The sequence below is a fragment of the Pleurodeles waltl genome, chromosome 1_1, assembly GCF_031143425.1.
Source record: "Pleurodeles waltl isolate 20211129_DDA chromosome 1_1, aPleWal1.hap1.20221129, whole genome shotgun sequence".
In the NCBI taxonomy this organism is placed as follows: Eukaryota; Metazoa; Chordata; class Amphibia; order Caudata; family Salamandridae; genus Pleurodeles; species Pleurodeles waltl.
Genome location: NC_090436.1, coordinates 606,652,341 through 606,671,924, shown reverse-complemented (window position 1 = coordinate 606,671,924; position 19,584 = coordinate 606,652,341). Strand labels below are relative to the sequence as shown.

Below are 19,584 nucleotides of genomic sequence, written 5' to 3'. Positions count from 1 at the left end.
GACTATTTGGGAGGCCTTTAAATTCACCACCATAACAGTATTATGAGAATGCTGAGGGTGCACCTGAACAAACAAGTTACTTAACTTTGGTAACACATTATCTGGTACAGACAGGATCCAGCCACAGATTCCTTACTTTAGAATCCTCCTCCCCAGATGCGAGCCTGGATCAGGAAACTTCTTTCACACAGCACGTCTGTGCGATGGTTGAGGACGGAGCGCAACGACAGAGGGCGGCGCGCGACTCTGTATCGACATCGTCCACCGGATGTGTTGTCAGCGGAGTCCATATAACCCCCAGCTGACGCGCAGTCAGTTTCTTCCATGACTATTGGCTCATCTGCCACTACAGGGGGTATTAACTAGACCAAAGTCTAGAGGCAGCCCAAGCTGATTCGCTGTTCCACCCCTACTTTCACGAAAACACCTTAAAGCGGAATCAGCTTGTGCACCAAATAAATGGACACCATCAAAAGGTGTGTCAATTAAAGTGGCTTGAATTGTCTCCAACAATTTAGAGGTGTGTAACCACGCATGGCAACGTAGTGCTACTGAAGAGGCCATGGCCCAACCCACAGTCAATAGTATCCATACTGCAGCAAATTATTAGTTTAGCTGCCAGCTGCCCATTGTACATCATAGAGGCAAAAGAGTTCCTTATATCACCCGGAAGCATAAGCATGACGCTTGCCATGGAGTCCCATAATGAATTTTAAAAAGTCCAAGAACACAAGAGGTATTCACAGAACTTAAGGCAGAACTCGTGGAGAAATAAATATGCCTTCCACAATCATCCAGACTCCTGGAATCTTTATCAGATGGGATATGGGGTACAGCCTATGAGATACAGCCCGATCAACAGGGGCTCCTGCGTCAGACTGAACCCAAGCCCCAACAAAACATCATGTAGGGCTTCACTGTAGGGAAGCACGGGCTCAAATCCCTTTTGTCCTTGATAGAGAACATAATGAAAGGATCAGAGGATAATTCCACTGAAGGAAGTGTCAAATTCAAGATCACAGCAACCCTTCTCAGCATGTCAGCTAGAGAGGAACTCTCCTCCGTAGCAAGGCCAGAGGGTGAAAGTAGACCTCAGGCTGGTGATGAATCCAAACCACTAGCAGTAGCTAGGACAGCTATCCAGCTGTCCTCTATAAGAGGCTGCTCCACATGTGAAATGTGTAATATATCTTCCACAGCCTCTTCACCATGTGCCTCATAAGTATATAAACATGAGGAGACTCTACAGAATGTGGAGGGCGGTCAGGGATAACTGACATGACTGGTGCCGTACCCGAAGTCCAGCAGCGCCGAGAAAGCAAATACTCAATGTCAACTTCAGATGGGAAAAGGGATGCGAGGTCGATAGTCGTCACCAGAGTTGACTGATCAGATACCAGCACCAAAGGTGTGAAACCCAAAGGGCTGTGCACCAGCACGTAAGGGCTTCGTCAACTGAAGCCAGAGGCCTAACTGAAGCCAAGGGCGAACCCACCGGTGTGAACACAGTCAAGACATCTTGAACCTCTTTGGGGGCCACAGGCACTCGAGGGGAAGGTGATTTCCCAAAGATAGCGTGAAGGGAATTGTAGAATTCACACATTTGGGTCATAGTCGTCCCAGTCCTAGGAAAGGGAGGGAAACGCAAGGCAGAATCAGGCCTCAACTACTCAGCCGAGGAATGGTGAGAGGTCGAACGCAGCAACTCTGACCACTTACATCAGAACTTACCTAGTGACTTCGATGGAGAAGGACGTCTACAAGAATGACTCCTTGACCATTCCCGCAGACTGACTTCAGTACGAGAAGGAGACCGTGACCAACGTAAAAAAAGAAAGAACTATGGTCAGATGGTATGTAAAATAGAAGATCAAGTGTTGCAATCGCTGTCCCTCTCATTTTTACTTGCAGGTAGAATTGGGCTTATAAAATGGTACCACTCCCCAAACTGCGGTATTTGTTTATTAATGTCCAATAGCCGCTGACTCAATACGTCCTCCGTCGGAGCTGCTCCCAATTTATAAAGTTAGCATCGGGCAACAAGAAACTCAGGATTAAATGGATAACCCTTAAGCTGCCATGGCAACGGAGCAGGGTTTGAGGCTCCGAACCACAAACTCTACTACCTTTGTGCGCAATTGAATTTTGCACACTACTGGTTCTGCCTAGGCACTTTTTCTCCACATTCAGTGGTTGAAACAGACATGGTGCCACAGGACTGTTAAGAGCGCTGATCAGGATCCCAACATCATGTTAAACATTAAATAAGGCAAGAAGTGATTGCACATCCAGGACGTAGAGTGAACTGGGTAGGTGAATAGGCCTGAGGATCCTTTATGCCCATTCTTCCCTCTTTGCCAAAACCCACTGATACCAGCTACATGAGAACCTAACGCAGTCTCTCAACTTTCTCAAAAAGGGCTGGTGAAATGGGGAGACCTGTATTTTAAAAAACAATTCAGGTCCCTTGATGACTATCAGCACCACAAAATGCACTCCTTTGGATGTATTTCTATAATAAGACTGAGGGGCTCATTCGGTGCCCTAACCTGCATTTCCAGCAGTACCGGTGAAACGCTGGGCATTGGAGGCACTCCTCGTGGCTACATCCACAATGCAGCTAATTTCTAAACTGTATCGCACTTCACTGGAGGATGCTCTGGTGCACACTGCACATTCTAAGTGGGAGGAGGAAATGGGACTGGAAATATCAAAGGCGATTTGATCCTTGTGCTGTACACAAACAGGTTTGATATCACCCAGTAGTAGGCGTTGCATAGTTCACTACAAGATATTATAGCACGCATACCATACCCCATGCCCATGTATAGATATAGCCTTCGTGAGGATTCTAGATGTGGTCAACTTGGGTGAACTTTCTGCACTCAGTGTGGCCATGAAACACAAATCAAACCAGCAAGTTGCTGTCGACACGATACAGAATGACTGACCATGAGGTGACCAGAGGACTGCGATGCTGGAATAGGGAATTCTGATGCCATATAGACGAAAAACAGCCCTGGCACTGCTACAAGCAAGAAGGCTGGCGGCACGCTCCTTTCGTCGCTGGAGATCATCAAAGCATAAGCAATGGATTAAGTTCTCATTACATTGTAATAAACAGTTTGAAATACATGCAACATTGCTTTCTTTAACTTTCAGGCATAAAGACATTTTGGGCTACCTCAAATCATTCATCCTCTGACTACATCTTCGTAGCTTACCAGACATTATGCAACAAGATTCTGTACAGAACAGCACTCTCCGGATGGCAAGTGGACTAGCAGTGCAATGACCCCGGCGGCACAGCCACCAGGTGTATATACATTTTTTGAGTCCTCACTGCCCTCCCCGCGGTTCAAGGTTATGGCTCAAAGGATTTACTGCTGAGATGTATATTGACTGAATGATATTGATAAGTGAGACTTGTGCCTTTTAATGTTCTATGTTGTAAGTTTCTTAAGTAGCAGGAAACTAAATTAAAAAAATATATCCATTCACTTTGTAAGCCATCATTAACTTTCTAACTCCAAGCAGTAAAAGCTGAGGAGGCAAGCAGGTTGGTTCTGACTTCAATAAAGATACGGATGAGGTAGAACCAGGGCTATAAGTAACTTTTTCTTCAGCACTGTAGAATCTTCATTAACAGTCAGAAACACTAGAATAGACTAGAAACCTTATCAAAGTCCTACAATACAACTGTCGGGCAGCAGAAAGAGAATATAGCTTTGTTAACGTATTTCCCAACTGAAGAAGCAAATTCAGACAAGTTAAATTAAGATTACAGTGCTTGATTTAAAGAGATTTCTTTGAGTTTCCTTGCCCATTATTTAATCAGCTTGTGCATCAGACTCTAAAAAAATAGGTTTAGTGGATGTATGAAGTGACTTCCAAGCAGCTGCTTTACATATGTCAGCTACAGGTACATTTTTGAAAACACTGTAGTCGCTGCTTTTCCTCCAGTAGAGTGGGTTGATAGAAATGTTGTGTGTAGGAGTAAGTGTGGGTATTAGAATGTATAAATATTGGTGTTTAAAAATTAATATACTTTTTTTTTTAAAGTGTATTTATAGATTTAAACATGTTTAAATAATATTTTTAGATTCTAATTGTAAAAATAAAATTCCATTCTAGCTAATAATTGTATATAATGAAAACTAAACACATTACTACATATTAGAATACACATCATTTTAAGCAGTTATACATAAATTCAACATTTATATTAACTTAAACAAAAAGTGATTAAAAGTAATACTTAGCTGTGAAGAAAAGCTCTGCAGATTTAAGAACATGCGATGTAAAGCTGATGTAATACCAAGCAAAGTAAAGGCACTCTCAATGTGAAAACAGCAAAGTAATGACTCCTAATGTACACAACTGAAGTAATAACTGACATTCAGGACCTATTTTCTGCACCACAAAGTAAACCTGAGCTACCAGAATCATAATATGCAAATCTAGACCCAAAAAGACACTGAAGAAGTCTTGTAGGCTGACAACACCACCATTAAATATAGGTAAGCATGAGACAATAATACTTGCAAATGCAGACAGATTCAAAGGTTAACAATTCACTTCTTGAACAATTTATAAAGAAAATGTCCTAAACAGAAATACTAATAATTTAAAACTATGCTAACCATCCCTAACAGCAATTGCTATGTAGAAGCACCAGCAGCAGTAAAACAACAAATAGGCAGGTGTGTTGAGAAGAAGCTAAGATTAGAGTTTGCAATGAGAAGGAAAGAGAACCAACAAACAAGAGTCTTCAGAACCAAATTGACCAGTAGTAGGATGTTGGACAAAAAGCATATTTATGGATTTCCCGAAATTCCTGTTCCAGTGGGACCACAGGAAATGACACACTTCAGCACAGGAGGCCCAATCTGCTCTGCCTAATTCCAAGATTTTATGTGGAAGTGTATTTGGGTCCTATTCTGAGGAAGAAGCAAGAACCCAGAGGGAAACCAGGAAAAGCTGGATCTTCCCCTGCAGTTCGTCGTTTAGCCGTTAGAGCTCAGAGGTCTGCTTGTGAAGCAAACACACTCAACTCCTGCATAATGGAAAAGGATCAATCACTTAAGTATCTAAGGAGGAATACCACTTTACTGAACTGGACAACAGTTTCCAAGAATATGTAAAAGACTTCAAGCTACTTGCCAGTACTTTCATCACATCATATTCTTCAAAGATAGAGTCTGGATGTAAATGGCCTGTAGTTTTAAGCTCAACAAGAGTAAGCAAACCTGTGGCTTGGGACTAGACCCCTTCTGTGATGGTCAGGTGAGAACTCTATATTAGTGGATTCAGTGACAATCTCACGTGTATCCATTACTAGCAGGTCGTCAAGGTTAAGTCATTGTACAGCTTGATTCTCACCCTTCTGGGCACTGGGAATGTAAAATAACCTACAGAACAGAATTTGCAGTTTGACAAAAGCCTGCATCAACACTATCAAACATGGAGACATTCCTGGTAATAAATGAACGGAATCAAAATGAAAAACCTGTCTAGTTTGCTCGATAGTTATACAACTTGACATAGGAGTCATGAGGAACGCTTTTCAGTAAGTGACACAAGTGTCTCATAAGAAATGATCACTGGATACAGATGTTTAATATGCAAAGATTACCACCAAGTACAGTGCCCACAAGCCCATTCACAACCTATTTTCTATTAATGCTACAGTATAACTTCCAATGAGTCTAAGTATTGATATGATATATTTGACCAACATCTATTAAATCATATTTCTCTAGGTGCTTGGTATAGAGTCAGGTACATAAGCATGAAACAATATCCAGATGCCTTAAAAGCACTGTGCAGATTTGACCTGTTTCAATGTAAGCAGTTTTTCACTGGTCAAAAGTTGAAGCAGATGCTCGTAAGTTACAAACAGAAGACACAAAGACATTGATGTAAAATATGTAGCCATCACATTAAAGGTAGACTAGGGTGAGGAGATGGGGTAGTGAGAGGGCTGGGCGAGAAGAGTTTATGTCTGTGTATGTAATTCTGCAGTCTCAGATTCAACAGAGCTGAAACTGCAAAGAGACTAGCTTTCTTTCATTTTGCTCTACTTTAAGTTTCCTTATATTCAATAAATCTGAATAAGCTAATTTAGGACAATGACATTTATCCCTCCCTTCTATCTACCTAAATGCTACAGTTTGAGAAGGTACACAGTATTAAGATACAATGCTTTTAATGCTATGATAGTAGTCGAACAGTGGAGGGATTTTTGGCACTAGAAAACCATAGAGGTTGTGAGGTAGCTACAGTGAAACTCTTTAAAACAAGGGCTATTAACTCGCTAGCACATACTTGTGTAACTACACAAACACACATGAATTACAATTCAAAATATAATTTATTACACACAAAATAGTCAGTTAACCATGGTTTCAATTTTACAAGAGAAACTACTTCTCAAACAAATGTGCTGTTGATTTTTTTTCGAAGAAATAAACATGAAAACAGGTAAATATTTTTAAATAAATGCCCCAGTGATAACTTCTGTAATTGTCTTTAAGTTTCCAAAAATGTGATAAAATAGGGCAAATCAGGCATTTCACACAACCTTTGTCAGACAAGACCCAACCTTAATTTGCATTAAACACAACCATTTTATTAACTCTTACCTGTACATCTGAATCTGGCCTACTGGTTTTTAGAGCAAACTGACAATCCTCTCGTTCAATCGGAAGCCCAACTGGAGCAGGGTGCAGGAAGTTTGCGGAGATATCTTCACTCAAGTTCATTGCATCCGGCTTCTTTTGAGTTTCTTTTACATTTTCACTCAAATATATGACAGACTCTTTTATGTTGTGAATGATCTCATTATTCTCCGCCAACAATTGTTCTAAATGATCTATTTTGTCCTGCAGCATAGATAACTGGCCCTGCATATATAAAAAAAATATATATATTTTACTGGACTGGGTTTTTATTGATTCCATTCAAAACACAAAAAGAATGTTAGAGCAACAATGTTTTTTGATACAGTCTTCGACTAAATGTTAAACTATCCGATAAAACCAAATTGTTAACTACAAACATTATTAACTTTATTAATCAATTTAAAGTACATCCCAAAATGTACATAGGTGCTTATGGACATAATTGGCTAGTCATAAAAGGTGTTGGAAACATGAAAGTGCAGGGGCACAAACATTTTTTTTTCTCATATTGACACTTTGTTGACAACAGTATATCAAGAAATGTTGGGAAACTGTCTCTTGCTAGTGCAAACCAAACATTAAAAAGTACTGCCTGCAGTTAAATCAAGAAATATTGGGTAATTGTGTCTTTCTAGCGCAAAACAAACTTTAAGAAGTACTGCCTGAACAAGCTGCCATCATAACATTCAGAGAGGGCAGGCTTAATACGGGCTTTGCTCTTACCGATGTTAAACATCAACTTTTCAATTTATTTAATTAATGGTTAACGAACAAAGCTAAGTGTAGAAGCCTTCTAATAATTCCCAACACACGTATGCAACGTGTGCAATGCAAGTTAAACCAACATGTTTACGGATTGAGAAATAATTATTCAGAAAGTGCGTATTTAAAGACGAGAGACTTGCTCCTAACAAGAGGCGTATGGAAATTATAGGGCCCGCCAGTAAAGACAAATAAATAAGCTATTATTTACAAATCTTCTTTTTTTGGAACACCAGAAGTGTGAGGCTAGTTTCAACAGCACTTATCAAGTATAAGCAGGCATTGTATGAATTCAACAATGATCAAAAGACTGGTGGCTGAACTACACATTTCTCAAGTCTCAACATAACTTACTTTAGGTGTATATCACAAGAGTCCAAATGGCTCAAATACTCCTGATCAAGCAGGGCTTGATTTTTAACACAGGCATTTGAGGCAGAGATATAAAGCAATTGCTCACAGACCGACTTAGAGAGACAGGGACATGTCTTGACAAAACTACTTAACTACATCTTTTTGCTATCTGGGCCTACATCAGGTATCATGCGCACTGTTCATGTTTGCGGCACACCTTTAAACAGATGTGAGGGATGCAAAAATGTACAGTGCGCCCGATTACAATGAATACGCTGACCTCAGGGCTGCCCAGGGGGCAGAACATTCAGTGAAATAGGGAGGAGCTGCTTTAATCAGCCATTCTGTGTTTTACTGAGCAAATAGAACCCGCCTGCACTTTAAAGAAGGGGCAGAGATCCCCCAGCAGACGGGTGCTCCAACTTGCAGTGGGATGTCTGGGGGGTCCACCTTTTTGTGGCGCACACACAGATTCCCTCATGTTCATACAAATTAGAGAATGCCCTCTTGAGATAGCGCTGGCACACATGTAACACCAGTGCTATCAGTATTTACAGAAGAGGCCACATAAGCGTCTCCAGCCCTTTCTTCAATACCAAAGTGCCCTGAGGGTGCACAAAGTGGGAGTGCACGCCATTTGCACCACCAGGACACTTGTGTGTAATACAGCCACTGTTCTCCAGTGTCTCAGAATAACCATTAAAGGCTTCCAACGTAACTGGATTCTTAAAGTCCCTGAAGTATCTTAACATGTTTGAAATCACAGCATAGCAACAGATGACTCATCTTCTACACCCCGTCCCGCCAACTCAGCTCAGCCGACCTCACCCTCGCCACCGTCCCCCGCATCCGAAAAACGACTACAGGAGGCAGATCCTTCTCCCACCTCGCCGCCAAGACCTGGAACAACCTTCCCCTGCCCCTACGACAGACCAAAGACCTGCTGACTTTAAGAAAGCGGCTCAAGACCTGGCTATTTGAGCAGTAGCAGCGCCCCCCCCCCCCCCCCCCAAGCGCCTTGAGATCCTCTAGGGTGGTAGCGCGCTTTACAAATACACTGATTGATTGATAGCCAGGAGTCAATGTTTGAAGAAATTCAAGATATATTTCCTCTTCTCATTTCTGAGAGCAGAGAATGAGGGGTGCACTGTGTGAAAAAGCAAAAAGAGAAACGGCTGCTAAGAAAACAAAAACAATAAATGAATTCAAATAATGCATTGTTATTTTTTCCAAATGTTTTGTCCATTTTTAGCCGAAAATTGAACTAATGCACTGCAAACTTAACTAATTTACCCAACATTAGATAACTTCAAGTTGAAGATGTAGAATTAGAAATGGTCTCTCCTACATACATAGTTGGCAATTTAAATGCACTATAATACCGCTTCTGTGATTGAGTAATGCTGGTAGTAAAGTCATATTTGGTGTTGATTTTTAGTTTTTCAAATATATTTTTCAAGAAGATTTAAAGAAACAATTTCATGAGAAAAATGGCAAAGGAGTATTAAGATATTTTGACTACCATTTCTATGCTGTTCATTTCCAAAGTAACCTTTAGAGTATTTCACATTAAGTGCAGGCCTTACACTAATAAATAGTGAACCAGCCCATTGCATAACACTACCCCACTGAAATGTCAAAGGAATTATAACAGGGATAACTGCCATAAAAATATGTTGCCCTCATTTTACAACCTCTGAAGTGACAAAAGGTTAAACTATCCCACTGGGACATCTCCTATATGAATAGCAATCATCGCTTGGTTAAAGTACCTGCAGTTTTAGTAACCAGACAATCTACTAGAGCTGACAACGTTATAACCTTCACATCATTCAAAGCCACACCAATAGGAGGAATCAGCAACCAAATATATCCATAATTACCTGAACAAACACATGTTTTACTCTTAATAGCCATTTTATTCATTTCATCTACATGATATGCTCTTGGAAAGGCTAATGCTAAATAGCAGGAACCTACCTAGTTACTTGGAATGTTAAAATAAGCTATCCGACCACAGACATGATAAAAGCTTCTAAATATAGGCTCTTTACCCAACATATAATCTCTACCAACTATATAATTATTTTTAAAAAACTATTTGATTATAACTTCACTCACTTGTTCCATTAATGTTTGAAGTTTCCCATTTATCATGTTTCTAACTCATCATACGAAATAACTCCTTCCTTTTTTTTAAATAAATTCTAACTCTAGGATGCATCTTTGAATTTCTAAATATTTCCTTGACTTCTTCCTGTAATTGAATCTCTCTTGCTTCTGCACAATTTACACTAATCTTCACCATCCTTTCATTAAATTCTCTATTCAAATGTTGCTCCACATTCGTCAATTTATACACACTCTTCTTGTTAGTTTGGGTAGATCCTTGATATAGCATAATGGAAGGATCTATTATTTTTAAATATCAGAAGCCAAATTCATAATTTAAAAAAACCCGTTAAAAAGGGAAATCATTGTCCATCAGTCATTTTATGCACACTCTTTCCGTTATTTTAGTTAGATCCTTGAAACAGCGTAAAAGATGGGTCTATTATTTTGAACAGTAGAAACCAAACTCTTAATTTCAGATGACTGGTTAAAAAGCAAATAATTGTCCACCTTGTATTTCATCAATAAATTCTGTCTCAAAGGAACTGACAAACACTACAAGGCAACATTGGTTGAAGGAATTTGATAGCAAGTCACCCCCTCTGTGACAGAAGACAGCAGGTACTTACATACATAACAATTAGTGAAATTTCTAAAATTCTTAGCATGAACTCTAAAATCGAATCTATTATTTTTGTAATATTTCTAAGATGTTAAGCATGTTTATCTTCTGAAACACAAAAAAACTAATATAATGAGAATCGTATTAAAGCAAAACACAATTTGTTCCCAGTTGGCATCTTCTTTCTATAAAAGTTTTACAAACAAAAGCTAAATCTCTGCAAAAAGTGCAAATTTCAAATATAAATTTTTCAAACACATTAGAAATTCTGGCTCAAAAGGGGTTCATATAAGCAGGTGTGGGCATGTAACTCAATAGTTCAGTTTAAATATTTCAATGCAGACAATGCTATTTTCAGCTGGATATCCAAAGTACAAAATTAATCTACTTCCTTCCGGGCATTAACTACAAAATACAGGCATAAAGAGAAATCTCTAAGATTATAATCTAAAGAGAGTTATGCAGGCAAACTATGAAAAGTAAAAAAAAATTCAAAACTACAATCTAATTCCTCCATCAGGAAATTATTACCGGTTAATCGCTTTGATTCTCAGTTCTTGTCTCTTCCAGGAGGTTCTCCTAACAGAAAGCAATACTCTCTCAGATCAATGGTTTTTTTTCCGGTTCAGTCTTTGCCAAATATGCCAAACAGGTGTTGTGTACTTGTGTGGCACTCTTACTCTAACTGATCTTCTGTCCTCAATCCTTTCAGAATCTTCATTATATGTTTACTGTTTCAGCTGATTTTTCTCCATTCTTCTTTAGACTGCCAATCCTTTGTAATGCTCTTTTTCCTTTTCTCACACCTTCAGACCAATCAAACTTGTATTACGTTTTCAGTCACATCTATTACAATAGTCTCATTTTCATCTTCATTTATTTAATGATTCTCGCGGGTTGTAACTGGAACACCTAGAGTTGCTGTTGGGTTTTTCAGAATTTCTGTTTTTGGAGTTTGATTTTCTTGCTCTTTTTGTTGTTGTTCTTCTTGCAGTCTTTTAACTCTCTGCTCTCCCCCGCCCCCTTGCCCCTCCATGAAGTGAATACAAGCTTGACTATGTGAATTAGTGGTATATGGCACTTTTTCTTGCCATCTTTACTCACTTTGTGTGAGATGCATGGATCCACTATGTCAAACCTCCACACTTAACAGCAGTATTCCTAAGTAAGATCGCTTGATAAGGTCCTTTTCATTGAGGCTCAAGAGAACTCTTCCTAACATATGGCCACCAGGCTCTACGCCATGGCAAGGTCCCTAACTTGCTGAAAGTAAAGCCACATTCACCAGGTTAGAGACAGAGTGTACCAGATCAGCCCAACTCTTGCAATAATCCAGAACCAGATCATCTGTAATTTTAAAACGTGATTCTGAAGGAATACCCAGGTCCCTCATAGCTTGGGCCAATTAAGAACGCATTAGGAGACAAGCCTGTAGTCTTGTTGGGTGTGTTGCTCATACTCAAAAACATGATGGGAAGAGCATGTGGTTATTTCAAGGTCATCAAGTTACATTCTTTGGCTAGCTTTACCTTCAGGATACCATTGGCCCTGGCTACTATTCCTGATGCTTCTACATGATATTTAAAATAACATTTCTGCTCCACCTTCAGTGCCATGCAAAGGACTCTCAGAAACTCATTCTTAAAATAAGCTCACCTATCTGATTCTAAAGAAGGTCGGCAAACCAAAATTAGGGATTAACTCCCTCAAACACTTGGCTACAGTTAGAACACCACATCTCCTGGTTTTGTAGACCATGGCTCACCTGATGAGCAAACAACCACTAATGCGACCTCAAACCATTGCATAGGGGCAATTTCAACAAAATCTATGTGCAATCTTGTGAAGGGATCACCTGATTTTTCTATTTGACTCATGGTCACACAGGTCAGTCTACCAACATTTATCGGCTGGCAGATTAAGCGTCTGTGGAACACATTTTCTGTGAAGACTCTGAACCAAAATCTTTAAAAAAACAGACAACATACTATCATGTCTGGCATGTTTAGGCCCATATAAGTATCTTGCCATCTGCAGCAATATGGAACCAGTTGGAACAAAACTGACATCGTTTAACAACTAGACCATTTTTGTCTTTTAATCATCCTGCTTTTTTTCATCTTATCTTTTCATTCTGTTGAACCTCATACTGCAATTCCCTTAACTCCTTGCATGCTTGATCTGACATGGACATAAAACTATTGACATTTTCCATTTCATATTCTGATGTTCCATTTATTCCCAATGTACCAGATGCAAGAGCACAGTACTTTGCAACTTTGTCTGCATAATTATTTTCTAATGATACTAGGTCATCTTCACTTTTGTGTGCAACACATTCTACAAAAGCATTTGCTTTGCAGGGGTAGGGGTAGGGGAAATTATAATGCTTCTAATAAATCTAGATTTCCTAACCCATTTCCTATGAGGGTAACAGCGGAACTTAAGAAAGTCTTTCGTGACCACAATTGTCTAAAATCAGAGAACACTCAAAAACGATATTTACTATCCATACAGAGAATAACACTCAGCCCCTTATTAGGAGTCTCTCGCACTGTTGGTTGGACCGCTGTCAATGCAGTGGTCCGGATTCCACATTATGACTGTGGCGAAAGCTCCGCAGTCGGAACAGCCAGCACCACCACACTTATGCAGGCTGACGGCCTGGGGGTCTCAGAGGTCTCAATCCGTCAGTGCAAAACTGCAAACAGAGCTGCCCTGGGGATTACAAGTCCCCTCTCTGCCGGCTTTTACATGACGGTTCCGCTGCCATGTAAAAGATGGCAGAGAAGGGCCACCGGGGGCCCCCATGGCCAGCCCCGTTGCGTTTTTCACTGTCTGCTTAGCAGACAGTGAAAAGCGAGATGGGTGCTGCTGCACCCGATGCACCGCAACATTGCGGCTGGCTCAATTATGAGCCGGCGTCAATGTTGTGGGCTGTTTCCCGCTGGGCCAGCTGACCCAGCAGAAAACTCTTAATAGCCCTTGCGGTCAGATCACTGCTCTGGCGGTTTTCTGACCGCGCGGCTTCAGCGGACAGGCGTTTCTGTCCACCAAAGTCGTAATGAGGGCCTTAGTCCATTGGCAATGCAGCATGCTCAAGTAATTGCCAACAATTCCACCACTTGTGCTGGAGTTACACTGCACAAACGTTTAATGGTTCCACAATATATTGACGAGAACCATCCATAAATTTAATCAAACCAGCAAATCTGAGTGGTACATCTTGAATATCCTGTCTTGGTTTGGTGCACAATTCTGACACATTAATACAATCATGGTCATTTTCATCAGCAGTGTGGCAAAAGGTAAGAGCATTGCAGAAGTCAGACTATTGCAGAGTTTATCTTAAATATTTTCTACTTCTAGAATAATTTTTTCATATTTACTCAAAGAACTGTAAGATGCTGAGTATGGGTATGGGTCAGCAATGGCTCAAATGAATGTGAAACTAGTGCAATAAGTTTGTGAACCATCACAATTGTGTCACTTTGTAGAATTGCCAAAGAAGTAGCTGCAACACTCTTCATGCATCTCAGGCGTGCATCAAGTGTAGCAGAAAAATATGCAAAGGACCATTTTTACCCTACCACTGCACAAGAAATGAAAGTGTGTACTCTTCTCTTTCATGATAAAAATAAATAAAAAATGTTCTTCTAAATCAGCATTTCTAGTGCAGAGCCTACACATGCTGTGTCTTGAGCTCCAGGAAGGCTTGCAAACTTTGTCCAAAGGTGCCGGGTTTCTCATATCACTGTCAGTGAGCCTCCTTATATGCTTTGCAATCAGGGAAAAGCTTCGAATCCACCAACAACAGTAGCTAATCATTCCTAGAAACATCCTCACTTCTCTGTGTCTATGATCAATTCATTTTCAGAATTGCAAAATTTTATTCTTTGGACACCTTCTTTACACCCTTTTCAATTTGATGCCCCAAATAAATCACTTCCTGAATGTGAAGAGATATTGACTATTCCCATGAAGAGTTATTAAAAAAATGATTTTCATAAATATAGTACTGTAAGCCACTTGGCTTTTGCAGAAATGTGAAATAATAATGCTGCAGCATTCGGTACCATGGGACAAGAAATTACTATCATTAATTTTGTTCAGGTTCTGTAATATCCTCCATTTTCTGCTAGGCTTTTTTTTCCCCATGATCGGAGAGTTACAGGGGTTCTCTACAACTTCTTTTAGAATGCCTTGTACAATCATGTTATCGATTATTGGTGGAATTCCCTACTCTGCTTCAGAAATGAGCTTGTATTGAGGAGTACAGGAGTACACTGCTGTCAGTTTCAGTCATTTGGATTGGCTCTGCAGTTTTAATCAAACCAATTTATTTTCCTGAAAAATCCCAAACATCCTTGTACGCAGCATGTGTTAAATCTGGAGGAACTCCTTTATAAAAACGGAACATTTTAACTCCTGACTCTTCTGATTTCATCCTAACTTCAGAGTCCTCGTCCATTGCATAAAGACACCATCTAGTGTACCATGAATTAGGCAGTTGAAATTAAAAAGCAATTCTCATCCTAATAGATTAACTGGTCTTGCTCACTGATTATAAATTTATGATCATTCATGACTGAGCCTATTTTCACAGGGACATTATCGAATAACATTTTAGTAACTTGTTTATTTGAAATATCACAGCTTGGATTTCTTTTCCAAATAATGATAGGTTGGGAACTTCCATCGGTCTAAAAGTGGAAAAGGAGCAGCTATAATGTTAAAAAATGATACTGGATAGCCATGCACGTCTCCTTCCACAAAAGGGCCATTCTGGTTTACATATAGGGCTGCACCAAGCACGCAACCTTTCTCCCCCCTCAGACCCAGTCTTTGCGCCAAACTCAGTCCTGTAGAAACTCGGAGTATACCTACAAATTGTGGAAAATAAACATTAATCACTCAAGGTTTTGTTGAAAACCCTTCAAAATATTTTCCTTACTTTGTAGCAGGACTGGAGCTGAAGGCATATACCCAGTTGAACTACCTTCGATTCAGCTTCTCCTGACACAAGCAGGTAGGTCTAGGGAAGTTCACTGTACCATCCCGTTCTGCCTATTTGCGACATCTGATTCATACTTAAAAAAAAAAACATCTCTTTATAGATTTTACAATGTTTTAACCCCACATCAGGAAACCTCATTCTTCCGAACACAGTCTTCATGCAGTACCACCTTCCGTGATTTCAAAACAGGCCCTCCCATTCCCCCAGTAATCATTATTAGGCCATTCGGCCAACTCGGGGACATTTTAAAAGTAACATAGATAAACCTAATACTCAGTGCTTTGTGTGAGCCACCCTCAGTTTCTCTTCTGTTGGTTTCTTCTTTGTCATCACAGCAATCTCTACAATACTTTGCATATGCCAGAATCTCATCAAACAATTTTGCATAACACATCAGGCTGCACTTGGCTGAATATGCAAACTAATATCTGGACGCAAGCCGACGAATCCACAAACGCCTTCTTTCGTGGGGTCTTCAGCTCCATTGTAGTGTTTGTGAATCTCTAATAATACGCATGGTCTGATTCACCTACATCTTGCAGCACTCTCATAATCTTTGATCAATTTACTTGTTTCTGGGGCAGCTTGGTCTTCAAATGCTTGGTAAGTGGTTTATATTTATCCATAATAATAGGCTTCTTCTAAGGGGCTTCTCTTTGTGATTCTTCTGCTGGCCACTGTACTTTGGCCTTACACTCAGCCCAACAAATCTCAAAGCACAACACTTGAAAATAAAGCATCTAAATCTGTCCAAAGCACTTCTGAAATAGTCACAATCCTTTTCACCTCTGTATACCATCTATTGGGCTCCTATGAGCTTTTGGAAATTATCTGTAAATGTATACAGATCTCTTCTTGACCAGGGCGTATGTACGTATACTCCTCTTTGCACTGCTTTCAAAGTAAACTCTTTTTCAACCACCACTTCCTGCTCTGCATAGATTACATTCATATTCTTCTTTTTTTTTACTCCTTTTCTACAACCTTCCCAATCGCTAATCATCTCAAATTATCCTATGGAAGAAGCTTGCAATGTTTTGGAATTCTAATTCAATAAATAATTTGGATGTCCCTATCTTATGAGTCACATATCCACTTGTCCTAAATCCACTATAAGATCCCTAGCCAATTCTTTGAATTTCTCAAATGCTTGATGAGCTTATTTTCCTGCTTCGGCAAGCACATATGCAAATTCGTCTTTATTATACCTTAACAATTTATACTTACAATTCCTGTAGAAGCCATTAATTCCAAATCTCATCCGAGTTTGAAATTATCAATCTATACTGTTTTTGTCCCATTACATGAGGACAAACTAAGCATCTATTCATATACCCTGACACTTGGCATTCCTGTACCTATCGCTTGCACTTGTCTTTGAACATGAAGTAAATTATACAGAGGTGGCCTCAGTTCAGTAACAATCTGTCCATAAACTCATACTCTCCCTCTGAGTCACTCCCATTCTATTCCATCTCATTCTTGTTCTCATATATGTCCTCTTTTACCCCCTTTTTGTCTGTTTGATCAGTAATCACAGGAAAAGCACCTATAGTTTCCAACACTCCCTCTCTCTCCATGTCTTCTTCCATAAACGCACTCTCACATCCATCCCACAGACAACAGATTTACTAATTTGTCCTTTTAACTTTTTCTTAGGTGTTCTCTCATTCGCTATGTAGTCCTGCTCATTCAAGTCTTCAAATTGCACAGGTCTAGGGTGCTGCTTCACCTCAAACATGGTCCACCACAAATTCGCTATCTTTTTCACTCTAAATGCACCATACACAAGAAACTAACGTTTGATTGTCCACTGTAATTCTAATCTATAAACTATAACCCTGTATGTAAACCATGGTCCATAAATATCTTATTAGCGGGGTAGCAATCAAGACTGAAGAATCTCCTGCATTAGCAAGAAAGCAGGCTTTTTCAAAGGTGCATACATGGTAATCTCAACCCAACTCACAACACAGTAAATACAACTCATCACAATATGATTTCAAAACAAGACTTGAAACAAAATACGAGATACCAAACAAATACACTGTCTGCCTCTTGAGACTGTGGGGTGAAAAAAAAAAAAAAAAAGAAAACTCGCCACAGAAAAGGGGAAAAAATACAGCATTTAATGTGCTTTTAATCTCGACCAGCAGTAACCCACCTTTAGAGTGCTTTCATTCCTGTGCACAAAGAAATAAACAACACAACCCAGATTATTTCATAGACAAACAATTAAGGGATGCACAGGGCTTTATCCTATAGAACTTTAACCTATAACCTGATTCAACGCCACACGCCTCTTCAGCAGGCAACCTTAAACTTTTATCTCAAGACCTTAGAGTTCTATAAATACATAAACCTCATACATAAATCTAAAAACAGTTGTACACAAATCTGATTTTGACTCATGTGCAACACAGAATAATGTTGACATAACACACTGTGTGATTTGCGCACCACAAAACAATTAACTCATTCCAAATCACATGATGCAAGATGTTGCTACAAGCCAGATATGACAACTAACCACATAAAAAACTCCTTATTCATTCTCACATTAAGTAACTCCTTTGAGGTTAGGTACATCTGTTGTAATACTGATGGTGTACCTGCATTAATCCACGAGATTCCAGGATTACCTAACTCTTGACAATTTCTATAGTGCAAATTTTTAATTACATTTTGCACAATTTGTCCCACTGCCCTCATTCTTCACCAAAGGTCTGTTTGCACTTTGCACCAATACATTCACAGGGAAGACATCCAGGATCGAGCCTTGTAAGTTTTAAAGGACAAAGCCCCAAGGCAAATAAAGAAAATCTTCACAGGACAATATTCAAAGTAAAAATCAAGAAGGTTTATTCAAAATTAAAAATCATTACAGAAAGCAGAAAGGTAGTCAATTTAAAAATCAATAATTTATAAGCAAGAGGATTCAACCTAAGATGACCCTCTAGCTACACCTCAATAGCTAGAATCACAAATACTCCTATTACAGAATCAAACAAAGGTCCGACAAAGGGACTGCTCAGTTTAAAAGGCAAGAAAGTCTAAGTATAAGATCAAATGACAGGCTGTCATAGATATATGTACGATAGAAGTCTCAGGAAAGTCTGGCACACATCCTATTACAGGAACATTTTATAAGCTCAAAGGAGTAATTCATGCTGCTGTAAATGTTTTTACTGTATGTAGTTTACATAACAGCAGTTTAGCTTGCCTCTTCCCCAGGTTTTGTCTTTGTGATAAAATCCTTAATTATGTCCTCCTTTATACATAAAAAGGCTTGGTTAACCATGTGCTTTTGCCAAGTGGATGACTTGGCAAGATTTAGTTTGCGCTCTGTGATTTCATTACTTTACTAGAGACCAGACTCTCTCTATGTCTTCGGTTTAACAGATTTGCAGCAAGAAATTCATACCAGAGAATTGTTATTTTATTTTGTCTTCACATGTTTTCTGTAATAAATTGACAATTTAACCTTTTGGTTTTTATATTGTTATTAAACTGATGTGCGCTCTTAAATAACTTCCTTAGTTTCTTTTCCTTAGAACTCTCACAACAGCAGCTTAGCAGAAAGGCACAAAAATGGCATTTACAAAAGTTAAATTAACATCTTGACTCAGGGGGTGGCATGGGTGGGGCTTGTCCTGCTTACATCGTTAGGCTGCAGCTGCTCCTCCTGACCTGTCCTTCATCTGCATGCATAGGGAAAGACAGCCCTGCAACATTACAGTGCAAGCAGCAGAAGGTGGTAGTGCAGCTCTACTGAAGTTTCAAAATGTATAATCTTTACATTTGTCACTTTCTTGTCTTTGACTACCCTGCATTGATGCATTCTGCAGACAACAGCCATTATCCTTAGAGACCACTTCATCCGTTAAACATCGTACACGAAGGAGGCACTCAGCAATTATTATAGTAGTTAAATAATTGTGTAGTGTTTAGTCTCTGAAGCAGTTACTTTTCTTTAAGAAACAGTGCCTACTGCCTTGCTTTTTAGGGACTCTGTGGGGGATGCTGGAGCAGAT

At 39.5% G+C, this 19,584-nt stretch overlaps 1 protein-coding gene across 1 annotated transcript in view; it reads right to left on the bottom strand.

Moving 5' to 3' along the window:
* Positions 1-19,584, bottom strand: part of MAN2A1 (mannosidase alpha class 2A member 1) — a 652,784-nt gene that overhangs the window by 600,667 nt on the left and 32,533 nt on the right. The window contains exon 2 of the mRNA XM_069226405.1: positions 6,645-6,905. Coding sequence (XP_069082506.1) covers positions 6,645-6,905 — 261 coding nt within the window. The remainder of the gene's footprint in view (positions 1-6,644; positions 6,906-19,584) is intronic.